This window comes from Strix aluco, chromosome 4 (assembly GCF_031877795.1).
Source record: "Strix aluco isolate bStrAlu1 chromosome 4, bStrAlu1.hap1, whole genome shotgun sequence".
NCBI classification, from domain to species: domain Eukaryota; kingdom Metazoa; phylum Chordata; class Aves; order Strigiformes; family Strigidae; genus Strix; species Strix aluco.
The window spans coordinates 96846931-96868875 of record NC_133934.1 but is presented as its reverse complement, the minus strand read 5'-3'; the positions used below and the strand labels follow the sequence as shown (position 1 = coordinate 96868875).

The window sequence follows — 21945 nt, the reverse complement described above, 5'->3', positions numbered from 1 at the left end:
GTATATTAAAATTAGAAGTAAAATTAGAGATAAGATACAGAAAGAACAAAATTACAAATAATTACATTCAAAAGGATAGAACTAAACTACTAGTTATTTTCTGTTCTTTTCTTAGACCCATAAGTTATTAACCAATCTGCAGATATACCACACAACATACTATTATTTTTTGTTAACTTAAAATACATTATTAAACTCATTATAAAATTAAGGCATTAATTGTAGTTTATGAGAATTTATATAGATGTAAATTGTTTAACTTTTTCTTATAAAAGTATAAACTTCCTTGGCTACTTTTACTTGTTCAGCAATTACTTGTTCAAAGTCCGTTAGAAGTAAAACAAAAGCTAAGTGATAGAATGTCAAAATGTAAGGTAAATAAATATTCTATTAAATTTCCCTTCTTTGTTGTGAGTAACTGCAGTTATATTAGATGATAAGGAAGGTGACCAATTTTAACATTTATACTTTATAGAAATCAGGTGGAATAGAAAAGAATTTGAGGAGATATAGGAAATCCACTTAAGTCTTGTGTTCAGCATAAGGGCCAACAAAACATCTAAAGAGGACTTTGAAATACATTACTAAACATTTACTGTAGATTTACTAGACTAAGTAGTGTCTTAGTGACACTGCTTAGGGGGTGAGATTTACAAAGTATGGGCTTAAAATCTTTACGCACTTCATCTTTACTTAAGCTCATTGTTACTTAAGTGTTACATGAGATGCTAAGTAGAAGTCTACAAGTCTTTTAAGTACCTCCAGGGGTGGTGACTCAACCACTTCCCTGGGAAGCCTGTTCCAATGCTTGACAACCCTTTCGGTGAAGAAATTTTTCTTGATATCCAAACTAAACTTCCCCTGGTGCAACTTGAGGCCATTTCCTCTCATCCTATTGCTTGTTACTTGGGAGAAGAGACCAACACCCACTTCGCTACAACCTCCTTTCAGGTAGTTGTAGAGATTGATAAAGTCTCCTCTCAGCCTCCTTTTCTCCAGCCTAAACAACCCCCATTCCCAGCTGGAAAGATAATAAGGACTGCTAAATTCTGCAATTTAAGGAAGTTCAATTAATATCTATTCTGACAAGAACCTCCTCAAGAACCTTATCCTGGAGAAACAGTAGCAGAATCAAGTCCTGAGATGGAGCTCCATAATTTACAGCTCACAGGTGTAGGCTGAACAACACGAACTAAGCATCCCACCAACCACTCTATATCCCTTTCTTCTGAGTTTTTGTCATGTGAATTAATGTACAGGGGAGCAGCTCACATGAACTGGACATTTACAGAGGCATGACCATGAGGGGGAGTTTGGAAATATGCAAAGGAATGGATTCAGTGAAAAGATTTTTTTTTCTTCCTATATCAGTATAAAAAAACATGGATAGACACACTAGTCTAGCCATATTTTAGAAATTTCATGGAAGAGAAATTGGGACTGAATCTAATAGATGTGAAATCAAGGAGGAAGAAAGGGGAATAGAAAAGTCAACCGAAGTATGTCTAAAACAGAAAAGCAAGAAGGGATAGAACTGTGTAGTAAAACATACTAGAAAAATGTTGACAATGACACTTTTGAACACAGAGCACTGCAGAAGACAAAGAGACCAGAAAGGATTTTAGAATAGCTGAATCACAACACGGAGACAAAAGGTGTGCAGGTGGTGCAAGCAATAATGAGGCCAAAAAATTAAGGAATGCAGGTCAGTTAAGCCTTGAAATCTGACCAGATGCAACATGGATGTGTTCAAAAGAAAAGTTACTCTCCTTCAACACTGAGCAAAAGAGGTCAATATACCTTAATCAATAAAGAAGATGGGGTGTCAAATGTAATACTGAGCAGTATTGCACATTACCACACAATACAGAAAACAAAATTGAATTAAATGATGAGAACAATGTATTTTTAAATAGGAGAACCATGACTCCAGTACTGCATATGGATCTTTACTATAAGCAATGGGGATATAGTTGGCTTTTTCCTGCCTCTACGTGGCAGGTGTTGTCTTCCCCTGTAAACTGAATACAAGTCAGGTATCTTAAATTAGAACATATTAGTGAAAAAGAAAGACATTATTTATATTCAAAATTATTAGTTTTATTCTGTAACTAGGGACACAGAAGCTAAATCTAAACATAAGCCCATATTTATTAAAAGTTTCTTTCATAAGCTCATGAAAATACTTTTCCCCCTTACAGGAAAAGGGGTATCAAGCCAGGGACTAACCAGATAAATTCATTATCATTTTCATCCCTGCTTCCCATTCAAGTCAGACAGAAGAAGGTGTGAGCTAGCACGCTCCATGCTCTGAAGCCCCCAGTTAGAAAAATGAGAATCCTTTCCAAACAAGACAGTTGCTAATCATGTATGTTCAGGCTCTGCTATTGTGCGAAGACAAGAAAACAAATTATTTGGTTCTCTCTCAAACTCTTGATATTCTGGAATAATCCATTCTCTTCACTTCTACAGCTCCTTCCACGCAGCTGGTGGGTTATGTGGATAGCTGCAGGTTAAAAAATATCTTGGAATGACAATTCTGTGCCACCTGAGCTTTCCATGACTTGAAGTTCAAACTACTCCCATAAGACTGTGCTGGCATAGGAATTGTGCAAACCAAATCTTCAGATATGGGTGGACATGAACAAGCAGAGGTAGCTACAGTCAAACATCAACTGTTCAACCTAGAGCCAAGCTGCATACCCAGCCCAGATCCTTAACACAGCTGAACAGTGACTTCTCTTGAGAGACTAAGAAATATCTCCATAGCTCAAATTCCTTTCATGTGTTACATGCCTTACTGCTCTCAGTCATATAATTTCTGTATGCAGCCCATAAACTAATTCTTAAGTAACAGCACTGTTTCCTGAAAACAGTGTTAGCCCATGTAATATGGCTACATTATTACAATGTAGCCCATGTAATAAGGCTACATTTCAGTCTCAAAATTTTAGAAGACAGATGCCTGTGTATTACCTGACCTGGAAGATGATTTTATGGAGTTCTTGGTTAGCTTCACAATTAGGAGCCTTATAACAGACTATGTAGTTTGAACATTGTCCACTTCTATTACTGTGTTGTACAATACAATTGCCTGATCAAGCCTTCAGGCTTAAATATTCTCAAAAGATCTTGGTCATTATTGATCAAATATTTTTGAATTTAGAATAAACGTGCACTAACTAAATCACTACAAATACAGTAAAATGTATGTTGTCAGTGGAATTTGTCTCCAAACCTCAAATTGCTAATACACTTGATATGTTTCTATTTTTCTGGATTTACTGACAGTATTTTGATTATCTGTATAAAGTGGGTGAGAAATTTTAGCTCTGTAGTCACAAAAAAAATTATCTGTTTTTATGCCTTTAGGAAAGCTGGTGCATAAGAAAAAAAATAGGAAGAAAAAGGCTACAACAATTCAGATCAAAAATATGCTTCGGTCCATCTGAGCTGGCCACTAGCAGATACCCAGGAGCATATAAAGACAGCTAAAGCATAAAGTGATAATCCCCAGAATACTTTTACAGCTGGAAGTTCTCTTCATATGTAACAGTCCTTCATAGATTTTTCTAATATGAATTTCTACTGTCACCATTTGGAAGCAATGCAAGCTTTTGGCATGTGACATCTTGTGGCAAAGTGTTCAACAGATTAAGTATGCCCACTGTAAAGAGGCATCACTGCGTTTGGCTTGCACCAGCCACTTGCTAATTTCATTTGATGCTCTTCAACTGTTATATTATGTGAGGTCTGTAATGACTATTTCCCATTCACCCCGTATGCCTGTACAGATCCCTATCGTATCCTTTTCAGTAGGGTCCTTTCCAAGCCAAAGAATTCCCCTGTATTTAAATGGTTCCTTATGCAGAAGCTGTTCGGTGCCTGATCCTTATTCTTACCTCTCCCTGCTCTACCAACATCCTTCTTAAGAGGAAGGGAGAAGAACTACATATGGGTAACTGTAGATTCATATAATGATTCAGTGATGTTTTCTATTTTGTTCTATAGTGCTTTCCTAATTTAAACACCTAAAAAGAAACACTATTTTCTTTCCAAGAGCAAGAGCCTTGATGCAGCACTTTGTCAGACCTGTTGTATGCTCTATGGAAAATAGCCATTTCTGTTTTGCAGCACAGGCCTGTAATTTGTAATTATCTCCTCAATTTGCCCCATAGCTACACCTTAACCTCAGAAACATGTAAAAATCCTCCCTTTTTTCTCTGTCTGCAATACTAAACAATCTGGTACAACTCTTCATTAATTCATGTACCAGCTACTTCAACCCTACCTTTCTGGTATAGACAAAGGCAACACTGGCCACCTAAAATCCACTCAAAATGCATATGGAACGTAGACATGTAGAATATCACCTTCTTTGCTTTCTTCACTCAAGCACAATTAACTTAAACTCACTCCAAAAGCTTTTCTATGACAATGAACCATTAGCCTCCAGCCTGGTAATGCTATAGGGCTCATTGATCAAATTTTCTCACAATTGTTGCCTTTTCCTCATGACGCAATTCTGTGTACAAGGAACTCCAAGCATAAATCCATAAAGTCTCCTAATGATCATATTTCAAATATTTCCTTAAAACTCATTTATGCTGTGATGTCAATTTGCCTTATTAGACCATTAGTTTAATATCACATGAAATAAACAACATCTGTTACACTCATCTTTTGGCTTTTATCATACGTGCAGATTGTACGATACCTGGGTGATGCCCTGTTTTGGGAGTGTTTGACTAATGCTCAGGACAGAGTGTTCTACTATAGTACAAATTGATCAAAATGGCTGTAAATCTAGACTCTCACCAACTCTCATTGTCTTAGGTAACATATACATGACATACAATAGATGAAAGAAAAATTCACTTTTAAAATAAAACTGTAAAATAAATATGGTCTTCTAAAATAAATATAATGTCTTGAACCAAAGATTATTTCTTCTTCTTGCTCACTGTGATACTGAAAATGTGACAAGTGTTTCTGTCAAATTTCAGTCATTTATTAAGCACAAGATAGCCTCATAATTAGCTTAATCAATGGTTAAAATAACCATTGGTTATTGGCCTGTACTGCTAAAAGATTTTGCAATTTACATGTTTTACCTTATGACCATGTGGTGTTACAAACAAGGACACTTCAGACTTTTTTCTTGTGCAGAAATAGAAGGCAATGAATACAATTCATTCTGTATTTAATAAATGGAAGAGCTGGGTAGAAAGCTATAGCCAGCTCCAATTTACTATAACAAACAAAAACTAGTTGGGCACTGCTCAGTGCTTTTTCTTTTGTTAGGACATTTTCATCTTTACCATTAGCTACCTACATTGCTACAGTCAGAGCTTCTGCTTTTCAAACCTGTACAGTAACTATTATAGCAATCTTATCTTAGCAGTGTAAACAGTGGGTCAAATTAACAGCAATAATTCCTTTTATGTATAATTATTTTATATTTGCAGGGTAACACCCATAAACACATAATGATAATCCCTGTCACATTTCTTTTGCAAAATGTACAATCACAGTTTGTGATGAAATTACTGCAAACTATTAGTATTTTTTCTGTATTTACACTTTTCCCCTATAATCAGAATTGGCTACAATATCCTCTTAAAATATACTTTAACAGATCTTGAATGCTTTAATAGACTTATAGATAGGCATTCATATATATATACAAAATGCATTTAAGTTGTTATAAATACATTTGCTTTGATTCTGAATTCATAGACATGCCCACTGCAAATAAATGAAGTGAGAGTGGAATTATATGCACCCTACCACAGTGTGCCTTCTTGACAAAAAAACCCGCAAACCCTTTGTTTTAGTCTTCAATTCAGTTATCATCTCAAAATATTAAAACCAAAAGAAAGCATAAAAGCAGTTGATGTACCTGGATGCACAGACATACTAAATTATAAAAGTTGTCAATAACAAAACTGGGTTTTGATGTAAAACAAAACAAAAGTCTAAAACATTTGGTGAATATTATGGTGCATTTACATTAAGCTGTTTGTCAGAGATGAAGATGCAATTGTCAAAGCAAATTTTATTGTATTGTAGTTGCATTCTGGTTTTGAAGGGAATACTATGTCTGAAAGAAAACTGTTATATTGCTATCAGGAATATGGTTTTGAAAACTTTCTTCACTTATCTCTACAGTCATTTATTTAACATATCACATCACATCATATCATACCATACCGTATCACATCACATCACATCATATCTATCTAGGTTTGTTATCTATCTGTAACTCTGTCTTGCATTCCTAAATGGTGTGCAAATTTTATCCAGGAAAGAGACAATGATTCAACTATATTTTGCAGGCAGCTAATTTATTTTCATGGTAGGTTAAATGCAGGGCAGCTCAGTTAAAATGTTTCCTTTACTTTAGGAAAAAGTCTCATAGAAATCTAATTAGATTTCTACAGTTGTGTTACATTTGGGAGCCAAGCAGTTTTTAGACTAAACATGCTCTTGCAGCTGAGGCTGTCATTTAGTTCAAGGCAGTACTCTTTTTTTCCTGAAATTTTCCTGTGATTTTAAAGTTGACTGTTATACAATGCAAAGCATTTAGTTTTGAGAATAAAAATTTAATTTTGGAATCTCAGATCTTTTGACCTATTTTTACTACTATGAATTTTAAGCTAATACATTTTTAATTATACCTTTGCATAATGATAATTCTGCATATTATAATTAATTTTTTAATTTTCTAAATCATATTTCTTGAGAGACAAATTATAATCCAATATCAACATTCCTATATAATGTAAACAATGAAATCCATTCCTAGGTATCTATGTGACTAGCTAATTCAGATACATTTTATGCTGTTTCTGCAGTTCCTCCTGAAATCTGAAGGGTAATCCAATTGTAAATGTGTTCACATAAGTATATCAATGCCTCAGTTCCAGAACCCAATTTTGAAAATACTAACACTGCTAATTTTTCCTCTTTAAGATTTCCTTTAAAACAAAAGAATTGGTTCATGGTAAACAGATTTTTTTAAAAAATTAAATGACAATATTTAAAAATGCAAAACAAAGAGTGCATCCAATTAATTAGCCCGTTAAGGAAGACAGCTGTCCATTCCTGTCATACTAAGGTTTTTAGTTACCAATGTGCACAATGACTCTTAGCTGGCTTTCAAACTTTTCTGGACAGCAGCTCATCAACTGCTAGTCTCATACTTTGCAAAACACAACCCTTAAATGGTCATGACTTTACAGGACATTTTCAGGTAATGAAAATAGCTTTTCCACCATTCTAATCTACTGATTTCATGACCATATATACTAAATCTACTGATTCTTCTTTTCAGTAGCACATTACAAAACAATTTAGGATGATGGAAACCGTTCTCCTGTCATTCTAATTCACTTATTACACAGGGTCCCTCATTTCGGCAGCTCATTGTCTTGATGAATTACCCAAATTTTGAATGTAAAGGACAATGACATGTACTGTAAAGGACAATCCTTTTGAGATTAATGAAACTTCATAAAAATAATTTGAAGTGAAGTCTGAAAAACAGTGTGTGTGTGTATATATATATATATATATATACAAAATCCAGAAAGTGTCAGCACTCTGAAGTATTATAGTAACTGGTGCTCTGCATTCTACTGGCATTGATTTACATTTATGAATAGGAGTAAAGGTATCCATCAAAGGGGCTGATGAAATATTTGTGCTGTATTTTTATTTGTAGATTTTATTTATATAATTATTAAACCATGAGAAATTCTCATCTCACCCCAGTAGAAAAGCACAGAATATAGGAGTTTACTTACAAACAAAGATTTTTTGAGCATTGTATTAAGAAAGTAAAAAAATTAGTGTTAAATATTTACAATGCATTTTAAATCAATTTCTTTGAAGGGATCATAGTATGCCATCAGCAAGGTGCTAATTACATAAAAAGGAATGGGTGTATGGTCTGCACTTTGTTTTTCCTTGGGTAGTTAATTTCTATTCCTCTTAACTGCTTTTGGAACAAAAGTAAGTAATGATTCAGCAAATACATCCCTGAGATGATCCTTATCATGATTACAGCAATCTGCTAGTGACTATTTATTTTACACAGTTTTTAACGTGTAAAACAAACTTGCATATTGATCTAGACACAAGGAAATAAAAGATTATTTGTACATGTTTGCAGTTGTCAGCTTCTAAAATCAATCTAATCATAACAGAGGTGATACAAAAAGCTACAACTTTCAAGTGTTTAAAATCTGTAATATCTGTAAAACAATGTTGATAAGGTTGATAATTGGGAATTTATAATTTCTACATCTTGTCCTTTAAAAACTATTTCTACATGAAGCTAAAAGCCCCACTGATTGGGGCAAATGGAAAAAGTTAGTGTAAATGAGTTTACTACTTTTGTTGATACATTTAAAGACATTTTTCTCTAAATGTGTCAACTTGGAATAAGCATCTGGATTTATATTTCATGCTGAAAGTGATTAATCCATTCTTTGCCAAAGCATGAGCCCATTACCACTCTTTAGGTCTTTTCAAATGGATTGAGATATGGTAAGCATGGTGCCCTTGTGGTGGAATTGGTTTTTCTTTGTAAAAGATTTTAAACTTCTTTAAGAAAATCAAGAAAATAATTGAAGGTTTTCTTTTTTTTTTTTTTTTTTTTTTTTCTTACTCTGACTAATAAAATCAGGAGACTGTGGTGAGATCTAGCGGCAAGTAGTTTGATGTCCTCAGCAGGACACCAAAAGTCAGAAGTAGTGCTGTAAATTCAGTGTGGGGCTTCGACACTGTGCTAAGTGTGGCCTGAATCTCTGGGGCTTCCCTTTGATGCAAGTGCAGTATATTAACTGGAAAAGCATTCACTTTTATTTGTCTGTACTGTCTGCGACAGCAATATCGCCTCATTTAGGCTAGTTCAACATGAAAATGCACAGAGAAGCAATCTGTTACAAATTAGCACAGCTCCCCTTTCATTTTACTAGCTAGTAATTGGAAGGGGTTACAAAAGTGTAATTTATCAGATTATATGTGTTTATCTTTTTGTGGGGACAGCATGCCTTTGGTGAATTTTCCTACACACCCTGGGGGAATAATCTTTCCTTGATGTCCATTAGATCTGAAAGAAAACAATGACGCCTGTGAAATATAGGAGTATAATTTGTTGGGTTTGAGAAGGAACAGTTTCCCAGACATCTAAAATGGTATTAATGACTTTATTAGAACCTTACCGTTCCTTGGAAATGCTTTTGCTCTCTCGTTTCCAAATGGTCTTGAAGTCACTGCAGAATTCATACCACACCATGAAAACGTAGTTTGGTGTGATCTCCTTCTCGCCAGGCTTTGGCTTTATCCCAAAGTATCCCACTGTTTCTTCAAAGCTATGAGGGAGGAGGGAAAAAACTGTCAACACATAAGCCTACTGGGGAAATGGTTTCTCTGAGGGCTGGTTCCTGATTCAGTAGTCAAGGCTGGTAATTACCATAACTTCCCCTTAGCCTTGGAAATCAGAGCAGCAATTGATGCTGAGTATAACAAACCTTCCAACACCTACCTCATTCCCATGAGGATAACTTACAGATGCATGAGCCATCATAGAGATATGCCACACAGGCAAGTCACGGGCATTCAATTTTAATGAGAAAAACGTAACTTCTTGCATTTCAGGAAATGCTATATTATATCTATTTCTTTAATTTTATTCTGCAACACTCCATGAAGATCTTATTCTCCCATTTATCTTTATTGAAGGACTATGTCAGAGTGACATGCCAAGTCAGGAAAAAGTCTCCAGGCTTCGTTAAAAATAACCTTCAAATACTTCAGGAGAATTGGGAGTAGTAACAAAAAAGGCACAGACAGTGCCAATAGTCAGTTTTCAAAGTTTTGACTGAAAATAAGTCACCTCCTTCCACATGTGTCAATAAGCAGACAATTAATTTTATGAAAATACAATGGCAATATTTTAGTGCTTTTCTATTTTATAATGTGGCTACTGAATTGCTATACAGCTGGATATTTTCAAAATAGTCTTTTATTATATACAATACTTCCAATAGCATTTTAATTGATCGTGCATTTTTAACCTTTATGATATCTTTGTATAGATAAAATGGAATGATTCACACGACTAGGTACTTATCTAAACAAAACAAAAGTATCGCACTTTTGTAAAGGTTGAATCATTTTTCTCTGCAAAGTAATGTAACAATCATGAAAATTTTGGCTATACTTATTAACAATAATGCTATAATCTAAAAAGAAAGGTAACAACGTATTTCAAAACACTTATTTTTCTTCAAATACTGATTTTATTTAAGTAAAATAAAGTTATATACTTCTTTACAGTTGCCAATAGGTCCTAAATCTAGAACACAGGAAGTGTAAATCTTGAAAATAAAATAAAATAAAATAAATAAGAGGTATTCTAAAGATTTCTAAGGAGTCCCCAACTATTCAACAGATGTTACTTGAGCAACAGATGCAGCTTCAGCAAACATTTCTTTCTTAACTTATACTTGCATTTGCATAGTCCACATTGCACGTTTTCATATGGAATTGACAAGGTTAGGGTCAAGTTTTTTTGCCTTACGTTGAGATTCAAGCTTTTAGCTAGTCTTGAAGAATATAAAATAACCATCAAAAAATACAGAAGTTACCCCCCAAAAAATAAAGGAATATATACTCCAGCTGCTTCACAAAGTAAAGAAGCTTGGATTTTAGCCACATGAGCCAATATGCTCTGGGGTTTTTTTAATACTTTAAAGATGGACACAGCTTCTAGGACATGCTGAAGAATATCACATATTGCTCAAGGTGAGTTATTAATATTATAGTTTTTTAAATCCTCATATATGATAACCTTAACCTTTTTAATTTCTTACATACGTTTTGTATGAAACATGTAACTATATTTCAGGTTAATTGGTGACCCATGGTAAAGGCATCACAATGAAGTAATTATGAATAAGCCCATAATATTCAGAGTTGAAGGGTCCCGTAGTGACACTACAAGGAGAAAATAAATAAATAAACCCCCCCCCTAACACAGCTTTAAATGTCTGTTTCAAACCTTAAAAATACTAAAATACCTTAGTCATAATCACATGGTTAAAACAGTTTATGTCTACTGGTCAATGTCATTTCCACTACATTCACCTGGGCCAGATATTCCTCAGGTGTTCATACCCCTTGACTAGGATGGCTAAGCCAGACCAGAACAGCCAGACCAGAACAGCCAGACCAGAAACTCTCTCCTTAGGTTTGCTTCATGTAACAGCAGCCCTGGTAGCATCGTGCTCTCTTCTTCCTAGCAAAACACTTCTCCATCACAGCTTCAGCTGATCCAGTTGTCTCTGCATGCTCCAGGATTCTGAATTTCTGCACACTCTGCCTCACTCTGACTTCATTCTGACACTTACTCCTCATCCCCTCTTCATGTTTTGTCTTCAGCCCTTCCCCTAGTAGCACTGGTTTGCTTTCACCCATCTTAATCTAGCTTCCTGGCTGCTTTCTGACTTTCAAAAGTAACAGATCTTTTTAGCAGTAATTTAAAATACTGAATGTTTGGTTAGTGATTGAAAAACCCATACACTGCATCAGACAACTAATTCCTTAAGTCGGTTGCAAATTAAATGTACCCTCATACCCTGGAGCGTCTGTTCCAGAAAGACTGCAAAGCAGGTAGAATATGAAAGAGCCTGTGCCACAAAAGGTAGGTTTGTAGCTAGGTAGAAAGGAAACAAGCCAGCCAGCCACCCTTGACAAATGAGATTAAGAAGTAAAGCCCCAGCTGATGTCAGCCAATAGTTCAGCCAATTTAGGCACTTTCTGCAAGTTCACAAGGTTAAAGGCAGATCCTTCACTCTCACAAAACTATAATTTGGTAAATAAAATTTATTAGAAATACTAACTTATTAAATATTTTGCTATCTATAAATCAATTTATCTCATTTCTCCCCTAATTTGACTCCTTTGGCCTAAGTAAGACTCAGATATTCAGGCAATAAAAACATTAGGATTTCACTGGTTTCTTAGTATGCTGTATTCAATAGACTAAGTGCTGAAACCATTCTGTGACAACGAAACACATTTTTACTACATTAAGTAGTTAATCAGTTATTACAATATTCTGTAAAACTCTGATTCAACTCAATGTTGACAGTAATTAAAACCTCAGACTACACTGTTTGGCTAAAAATTCAACTGAACTTTTTCCTGGAAGACTACATAAGAATTTTTCAGAAAGCATATTACCTCTTTGAAGTACAGATCCTTTTTCCTATTTAATGTAATTTCTAAGATCAATAACATCTTTCACCAAAACAAACTTTTAGAAAACACTAGCAAAAACCTTACCATTTTTGTGCATTTTCCAAACTGCTCTCTTCTTTTTTACGTTCTTCTTTAGCTGCCAGTGAAAAACATTTCAAAGATATAAATTACTGCCTTACTGTTTTAAGAGATCCCACAGATTAAACATCTCTTACATTCAAAATCAGATAGGTTGTATACTAAATATCATAAAAGTGGCAAATACTTGCTAATTTTCAATTTTGATTTATTTCTTGTACCTAAATGAATGTTTCTAATGTACCAATAAAGTGTATTGTATTTGAAAAATCATTTAAAATCCATACTATAATATATAGTGGTAGACATTAACCTGAACAAAGAGCAAATAATTAAACTTGACTTTCAGATTTAAAAAAAGAACATTAAGTTGTGTATATTTCTTTATTGTTGCAGACCTGAACTTACAAACTTAAACCTGTTTTTGCAGCACAAATAATTGGAAGTTCAATTGGAACTGAACAGGTACCAAACATAGTTAACACCAACTGTTCCATATAGCTATCACATTTTGTTCAGGAAGCTGGAAAGTGAAAACACATGTACTAAGTTTTAAATGTATGGTATGTACATGATTTTTTTGAAAAAGCAGCCAAGATTTTGAAATATGGTTAGCGAATCTGAGCCCCTCTGTTACAGAATGCTCACACGAACTACTTAAAAGGATTTGATTTTCAAAGGATGGGCATTCTCTTTTGAAAATGTTTCCTGAGCTGGATACTCAAGCAAAAGCACTATTTTTTTCACAAAATGTTGATCAATTCTTCTTAATACAGTGGAGCAACTTTAGCTGCAGCAGAATACCACATATGTAAAACAATACTAACGAGGAAAAGTTATTCCTATTCCACATTACAATAATCCTGTAAGTGCAAATGTTAATATAAACAGAATTCAGATACTTCTTTATACAAAGATGAAAAACTATCTTTTTGCTGCTTGGTCTATAGGAGTGCATTGACTGGTTGGAATACAGTTACAAACTTGAGTTCACAGACAAGGCCACTGAGAAACTGATCCTGAATGATTCCATTTCATTATAAGGCTACTGACACAGAGGTTTGTACTAAGACAGTTAAAAAAACCTTACAAACTGGATTGCTTCAGAACATTTGCTGTTATCAAAACAAATTAATTTAAACTCATATGTTTACCTATATTGAGCAAGTGTGTTGGAGATAGTTATTCAGATTATTTCAAGATAGCAAAAGCCAGAAACTCTGTTATATGCCCTTTGCAGGAAAGCAATTCTATACCATTAAATTCTCCACCTCAAATCTTGGTGACAAGACAGCTGCAATTGAAATAGATAGAACAGCTCTGATTTATTGTGTTTATCTCAGGCTCCTGAGAAATTCAGCTGAAGTTAACCTCAATTGAAAGTAGAAAAAAAGGTGTGACTTCTAGGAAGGAACACACAAAGTTTACATTAATGTAACTGTGTGTATTTGTGGACCAATATAAGGGAAAAGAGGAAGGAAGAAAATAACTGTATTATATGACAAACAGTATTTTCCATATTTTTAATGATAAGCATGTTTGCCAAGGAACTAAGAAAATGAGCAACTCTATGCAACAAATTCTAAGTAAATAGGAGTTACAAATACCACATGTGTAACACAAGAAACCAGAGCAATTCTCTAATCTTTCATACAATTTCTAAGTCATCTTCCACTCAGAATTTGTAATATCCTGTTCTGTTTCTCCTCCTACACAACCTGAAATAACTAACACTATCAACGCTGTCTGTAAAGGTTTCCACAAAACCTTGTATTTTCCTCAACAGAGTCCTCAAAGCTCCATAGTCAAGATATCAATCCTCTTCTTAACTTGTGGAATTACTGAAGGCAATTAAAATGAATTACATAAATGAAATAACTTCTTTCGTTTTATTTCTCTGGCAACACCACATTTACTCGCATAGAATTTCCTTTTTGCTGAAGTGGGATCATGTAATTCTTTCATCCTTAGATCACATGCTTGATTTTGGTTTCCTCAGTTTCCTTAAGATAAGAACGTAATAACAGCCCTATCAGATTGGCACAGGGATTCATCTAGCCTAATATCCTGCCTCTGGCAGACACTGAAGCAGGTGTTCAGTTAGAGTTAAGGACCAGGATGAACACACAATCCTTCCCCCGAGTGTTCTCTGCCTCTGAGGTTCTGTAGTTCATACAAAATGCTTCTTGCACTGGACGTCATAATTCTTAATGGATTCTCTCCCAAGAACTTGCTCATTCTCTGCTTAAGCTTTTATAAACTTTTTAGCTTCCACAAACTGCTGTGGCAAGTGTTCTATAGCCTAACTACATGTAGCACATTTTGTTTGTTTTGAAATGGACTCCTGATACAGCTTTCTATTTCCTGTATTGGAGAAAAGCATGACTGCAGTGAACACTGAAATACAGTGACTACTGGCATTAGCTTTTTGAATAGGATGCTCTTGAGGCAAATTTCCTCACTGTCCCCATTTATTGAGCATTGATTTGGTCTGCAGATAAGTTTTGGTGCTTGCAAACTAATTTCCATTAGGAGGAAGCTAAACAGGAAGCTCCACAGCGAATGCACTCCAACACTTCATAGGGACAAAAAGACCAAAATAATGCTTGAGCCTTCAGACAGCTTTGAAACACATGAGGTGCAGATGTTCATCTCAGATTAAATCTAACTCAAAGCTTAATTCTCTACTGCAAACACACTGGCCTCAGCCTCTGCTCTTTCAATCTGCTGATCCAATCCTACTGCACCAAATTATTCCATAATGTAGCCATAGATGTTCTACATTACATGCATACAGACTACATAGAGGTCCTTCAGAATGACTTCCCATAAACTGCATTGGGTATGGAGACACCCTTCTGTCTGGCCTTAGAGTCAGTAGGCTTGACCAGCTTTGAAAATGACAGGGAACTGTCAAATGTAAAGTTTTCTGTCTGGTCTCACATCTAAGTGCACGTTCTTAATATGCTCTATTGTTTGGATTTGGTTAAGTCATATCCTGAATAAAGTATCAGATCCTGTCCTATGACAAGCAGACAATCTTAATCAATATATCTTCTTTGAATATAGATATTAAAGCCAGGATCAATTAAGAATTTCTGTGTCTTTCTGCAGACAAGAACTTTGAAAGGAAAACAAGTATTTACAAAACATGCAGTTCTAATTTGACAGCTATAGACTCTGACGACCAGCCACTAGTCTTGTTCATTATGCTATCTGTATCCAGCTCAAAGAATAAATGGACTATGATGTTATGAATTTGCCTTATGAACCTGAGATATTTCTGGTGACCTACTTTTACTGAAATACAGAAGTATTTGAAGAGTCAGGACCCTGTAACAGTTATGAGTGAAACAGTACTAGAATGAAATGGTAAAAAAAAAAAAACAACAACCCAACTTATTTCTTCTACATATTCTACTTGCTGAGGATGGAACAGCATGTCAAGCACTATTTTGAGAATGAGAAATTACCAGAAAATATTTATTTTTAATGGGGTCTAATATATGCATAGCAGCTTCCAGTTACAACAGAACCAAGACCTCTTCATGCATCAGGCTACTGTGAAATAGTTCCCCAAAGAACAAAGGAAAGAAAATATTGGATACTGGCACAGTCTGAAAGTTGGAGAATGTCAGTAACTAAGAGAGGCAAGCACAGAATGATGAAACTACTTACTCTAAGAGGGGAGGACAAAGAAAGCAAAATGGGTAGACACAACTGCACAAAAACCTCAAGTTACTTCTTCCTCTCTAGTGAAAATTTTTAACACTTACTGAGTCTGACTGGATAAATTTTCTGGCATTTCTCTGTGACCTTAAATATATGAGTGCATGTAAGAAGGATAATTCACACAAGTCTACAGATCTAGTTTATTCATTACAGCTTTTTTATTTTTCATTATCTTACTATTTATAACTTTTCTAAGCATTCTGAAGCAATGACAATCTTCAAAATTATGAGAACGCTCAGACAACTAGCAGTTAGGATGGAGACATCATAACTCTTAGTTTTATATTCCAAGGCTGAGCTCATGTGGTTCAAAAATGTACGCTTCATGAACTTTTAAAGACTGGTAAATTACAGGTTTTTCTGCAGGGGAAAAAAACCACCCTAAAACAAGGTATTTGATTTTTTTGCCTCAAAGAAGGAAATAGGTCTTTTCTGACTCATGTCTTCCAATCAAACACAGTTAAGATTAAGACAGAATCTAGGATAACACGTAGACCAAAAAACTATCCCCAGAAACAAACAACAACACCAACCAACCAAAAAAACCCCAAAATAAAACATGCAAAAACCAAAACAAAATCCCTAATGACATTCCTCACTGAACTATACAGAGCCTGGACAGAGGCTGTTAAAAAGGTGACAAAAGGTTATTATGACATTTTCTAGTCTCACAAGAACTTACCTTCCTTATTAGACAAGACTAAAACCTCTTAAGTAGTCATGCTGAAAGGTAGTCAAAAGATGAAACCTGTCCTAGAAAAGTATTAGCCACTTAATCAAGGGTTGAGAAAGAAAAGTATATCCCCAGAGAGGTTCAGCTGGGTTATCTTTTTCCAAAGCATCAAATGTCACATTCTATGTCATTACTGAGTAAGGAGAACAAGCAACAATAGACCTTATTCTCTTGGTCTTTTTAACGCACCAAGACATACCACCATTTGATAACAGAGATCCAAATCTCTTAGAAATTATACATTGCTGATATACTTGGGTACCAGAAGCTGAGCTCAGAAGACTCTATGACTAAAAGGATACTATATAAATCTCCCTCAAGTAAAATTGTCATACAAGGGAAACTTTTTAATAACCCTGTTCAATCAGGTACTATGCAGAGTGGAAGAAAAAGCTCAAAGGTGGCCTTCCAGGTGGGCAAAAAGACTAGAGAGGATTATCAAAAGCAATATAGATGTTCTCTGGTTTTGTACAAAATTCTGGACATGCTTAAACTCCTAGACACTATAGTAGTACAAAGAACAGCAGGATCAACAGAAGGATGAATTTAGCTGTCTTTGGGTTTGGTTTCAATAGATCTATTACCAGTGAAACTTTCCGAATAGACTTAATTTTTAACAAATCCTTTACTCAAGACTTACTGGACTATAAGCAATAATATGGAAAACAAAATTTTCACAGGGGTGTGCTTGCTAACACATGGCAGTTATTTGAGCTGCAAATAACTATCATGAGCAATCAAATGAAACTGTGCTTTCCTAAGGATTGTTATTTTAGAGTCACGGGGGGATGACTGTGGCAAATAGCTATGCACTACACAGCCACTCGCTTACTTGCCCCCCTCCCCTGCAGTGGGATGGGGAGAGAATAGGAAGAGCAAAGTGAGAAAAACTTATGGATTAAGATAAAGACAATTCAATAAGTGAAGCAAAGGGGAAGAAAAAAAACAAGAGATACAAGGGCAATCACTCAGCACCTTCCACAGTAGATGATGCCCAGCCATTTTTGTAACAATAACTACCTCTCCCAGAGTCCTTTCCCCTCCTTTTTCATTGCTGAGCTTGACATTACATGAATGGAATATCCCTTTGGTCAGTTTGAGTCAGCTACCCAGGTGCTGTCCCCTTCCAACGCTTGCTCACGTGTGGCCTACTTGCTGGGGGAAGTGAGAAAAAGAGAAAGCCTTGACAATGTGCAAGTGCTGCTCAGCAACAGCCAACTCCTGTGTTATCAACACTCTTTTAGCCACAAATCCAAAACACATCCCCATACTGGCTGCTATGAAGAATATTAACTCCATCCCAGCCAGATTCAGTACAACAGCACATACCCCTATAGAAAAATCATTGTGGATGAATCTGAAGATTTAGATCAGTTGGATCGTTTGGAAAGTTTTTAAGCATAAAGTTATTTTTTTATTGTAGCCAAGGTGTCCAGCCATTTGATTTATCATTTAAACAATCTGTAGTTTCCAATGCAGTATGAAGCAAAGCCAACTGCATGTGGCTAACAATTTATACAAAGTGTTCATAAGTATAATGAACATCTGTTTAATCTTTTTGTTATTAGTGTTATCTTACTGTCTAGAAAAAGATAGGGCCCTGCATAAAAAGGCCATGAATAGTATACATTGCAAATGTGATAAATGAACAATTTGTGTACCTTAACACATGAAAATATATTTCATCACCTGACACTGTCAGAATCTGCTTTCTTAAAATGTGAATTTTAAAGGAATGGAAATCAAATTAATAGAATCTTTTAAACAAATTAACAAATGTCAACTGCAAATGAACAAGTATTAGTGCAAATTCACATATGAACAGAAGAGAATGTAAAATCAGAAAATGGATCATCTCTATTTTCCTTTTTTTTTTCATTAACGAACTGGAATATACTGTATTTTGAAAACATGCCTTGACTAACAAGAATAAGTATGGTATGGAATAGGTATGGAAATTGGGGTTGTGGAATTGCTAAAGACATGGATATTCAATTTCTAATTTAGTACAATATGCTACTTGGATGAAGTTTTACATTTCATACAGACTGAATCCTATTAGAACTGTTTTACTTATTTACATCCTATAATAAAGCATATAGCAACAGAGGGTATAAAAGTTTTCAGAAATTAAGTACTCATAGTAAAAATGAATTTTGTAATTTCAGACATTTATACCTTTCATTCTAATTATTGAATTGGCTTTCTCAACAATCTTAAAAGCTTTTAGCAAATTATGAAGTTTCAGAAATTCTAGAGGAGGTGTGTATCCTGTTCTAGGAAGAGTTATACTCAAGAAAACTCTATCTAGAGCTCTACATAAAACATGAATTTTCTGCTATTTCTACATTATTATATTGAGTTACTTTTAATATATCTTTTGGGAAATAATATTACTTTTAAGTAATAAAATAAATAAATTAAAAAATTCTTATTACTTAAGAACTGACTTCATATATAAACACAGCAAGTAGGAGAGAATACATACAGTGTAAAACATTTTCCATTTTATTTTGTTTTTCATTGAATTGTATTCAATTTGAATTTGAAAACCACATACTTAATATGACTTCAAATTATTTCACGTGGCTACAGTCCACCATTCTCATGCAGGAGCTTTTTTGTCCTGTAAAAGTTTTGTATTTCAGAAATAATAAAAAAACTTGTGTTCTATGTACAGATTCCTAGCAACCATTTTTTCTAATATTTATTACTTGATTAACTTTCTTTAGCTGGTTACTAACTTCTAATTGGTAGGCCTTACGAAGCCATGGAATTCAGTAGACAGCCTGGAAATTACATGTAAATATTTCAACGTATGTCTAATATAGTCTTCTATTCCAGTATATTAGAATGCAAAAAATCCTCAAAAAAATGATCCCACACCCACCAAGATATTTTCCTTCTATGGTATCAGTTAAGCAAGAAGGTCTGGGAGCAATGGAATCAATGAAACTTGGCCTACTGTGGATCTGTATTTTAGAGTTAGTTCCCAGATGGATTCATTAATGTTTAATTAAGGGTTGAGTTTGTAATACAGCCTTTCTCTCCCTGGAAGGCTAATAGGGTCACTCTTGTCTATTTAGCCACATATTTTTATTGAGATTTTAAGAGCTTAATATCTTAGGATCTCTAACGCTCTCACATTTGGTCAAAATTGGCCAATGCATTAAAAATTATTGGCAGGGGAACAATCAACAGGCAGTGTGATAACATAAGCCTTATTTCCTTTACCTCTTCTCTAAATTAGAAAATATCACATTTTGAACACGGGATTTGGCTATGCAATTTTTTTTTAGATGGTTTAAATACTGGTATAGACATCTTAAATCCTTTCAAAACAATCTTCAGAACACTTGCTGCCATGAGGTCTTAATCATGCTTCCCTGAAACAGTCCTTACAAGTTTATTTTCCTTTGCAGTGGTACAAAAATTGTTTTTAACTAAGAAAGCCACGTCCAATGATGAAAATGTACAAATGTTGTCATGGTACAACGAATCTCTGTGCAGTCTTGGAAAGCTGCTTAACAAACAAGTTTCCCCACAAGTAATCAGGAATATTAGTTACCAACCTGTATCTTAGGTACTGGGCAAGGACTAATTAATTAACGTTTACCATACAGAAATGGTTAAACATTATAGAGGCGTCAGTATTTTTAATGTTACCAAACCATAACGAATTGTAGACATTTGTACACACACAGAGGCACACAACACCAGCAGAACACAGTCAAGCAACACATTCAAGAAAGTGTTTATTATCATAGGTAATAAAAAACCTAGGAAATTATGTTTTCTTTTAAAAGTGATAATGCTGTCTATAAACGTGCCAGAAAAAGTGTTGAAGGTCATTATACCAGAACGTTATAACTAACTGTGAAGAACAAAAAAATTATATTTATTTTCACAAAGCCCTATATTTCTTAAAACATATGTTTCTTAGGACAATACTTCTATTGCATTCTGTAAGAGTAGATGTTTAAATTAAAGCTATTTTTTCAGTTAGCTTCTACACCAAAAGGTAATTGTTTCATTAAAATTAGGACTAACATTAGTCTTTTTTCCCCTGTGTTCTGGAGTTATTAATTACAAAGCAAGGATTAGTATCACATTTTTTCTATTTATTCCAATTAAATTATTTGAAACTGCATTCTGTTAAAATGCAATTTAGCCATTAATCTCCCATTCTCCCACACTTGTGGTTCCAGGGAATGAATATTTTTTAAAGCTTATTAGTACTTAAACACACTATAGAATTATATTCTAATTCAAATTTATTTTCAATAATCTCTTATAATGTTGTGGTCTAATTCCAGGATTAATCTTTGAGATGACTAAATGTATCTAAGAAGTTTATGGAACTGAAAAATTAGTTCTAATCTTTTCAAACAGAACAAGGTTAAATCTAATCTGTTCTGTGTTTGGGAAAACCAACTATCCAGATTATCTGTAACTACAATCTCCTGTTATAAGCAGAAGTAATAACGTTAAGGATCAGCACGTTTTCATACTGAGGGCAATACTTTTAAATATTTGAATGATTATTAAAACCAATAAGAAGCAAGAGGTCTTCTCAAAAACATAAGAAGGATATAAAAAAAAAAAAAGTTCAGTGGTGAACCAACAGCTAATCTGGTGGGTAAAGAGTGAATAATTATACAAATATAAATAAATTAATTTCAGAAAAGCTTGTGAAATTTGTGGCCTGAAAACTTTTAGGAGAGAAAAGCCATAGCATTGCCTCCTCCTGTGGAATGATAACAATGATTTATGAAGCTAAAGTAATTTCTGCTGATTGAGCTCAGTCAAGATTGGTTTCACATGATCAGCTAAAGTACAGCGATACGTGATGTGTAGTGGCCCCACATGTTTGAACACACTAGGACATGCTCTTCTAGGTGATCCAAAGGATGGGGGTGGGGGGTTAAAAGCTGCTGCTTTGTTTTCCATACATTTTCCCCTCATTAGGATACACTTCTCCTGCAAAGTAAGCCACTTCTGGTGGTCGGGAGCAAAGTCTCATTGTAAATGCACAGCAGGATAGTGGCAAAGCTGAGATTAATTCTCCATAGATTTATATAGACCTTTCTCACTGTTGATTGCTTGTACTGTTTCAAAGGTGTGTATGT

General features: G+C 34.6%; 1 protein-coding gene across 2 annotated transcripts in view; it reads right to left on the bottom strand.

The window, feature by feature from the left end:
- Positions 1-21945, bottom strand: part of FMN1 (formin 1) — a 209218-nt gene that overhangs the window by 14246 nt on the left and 173027 nt on the right. For both annotated transcript variants that reach the window (XM_074824482.1, XM_074824483.1), the window contains 2 exons: positions 12358-12409; positions 9231-9380 (listed from right to left, as the gene is read on the bottom strand). In XM_074824482.1, coding sequence (XP_074680583.1) covers positions 9231-9380; positions 12358-12409 — 202 coding nt within the window. The remainder of the gene's footprint in view (positions 1-9230; positions 9381-12357; positions 12410-21945) is intronic.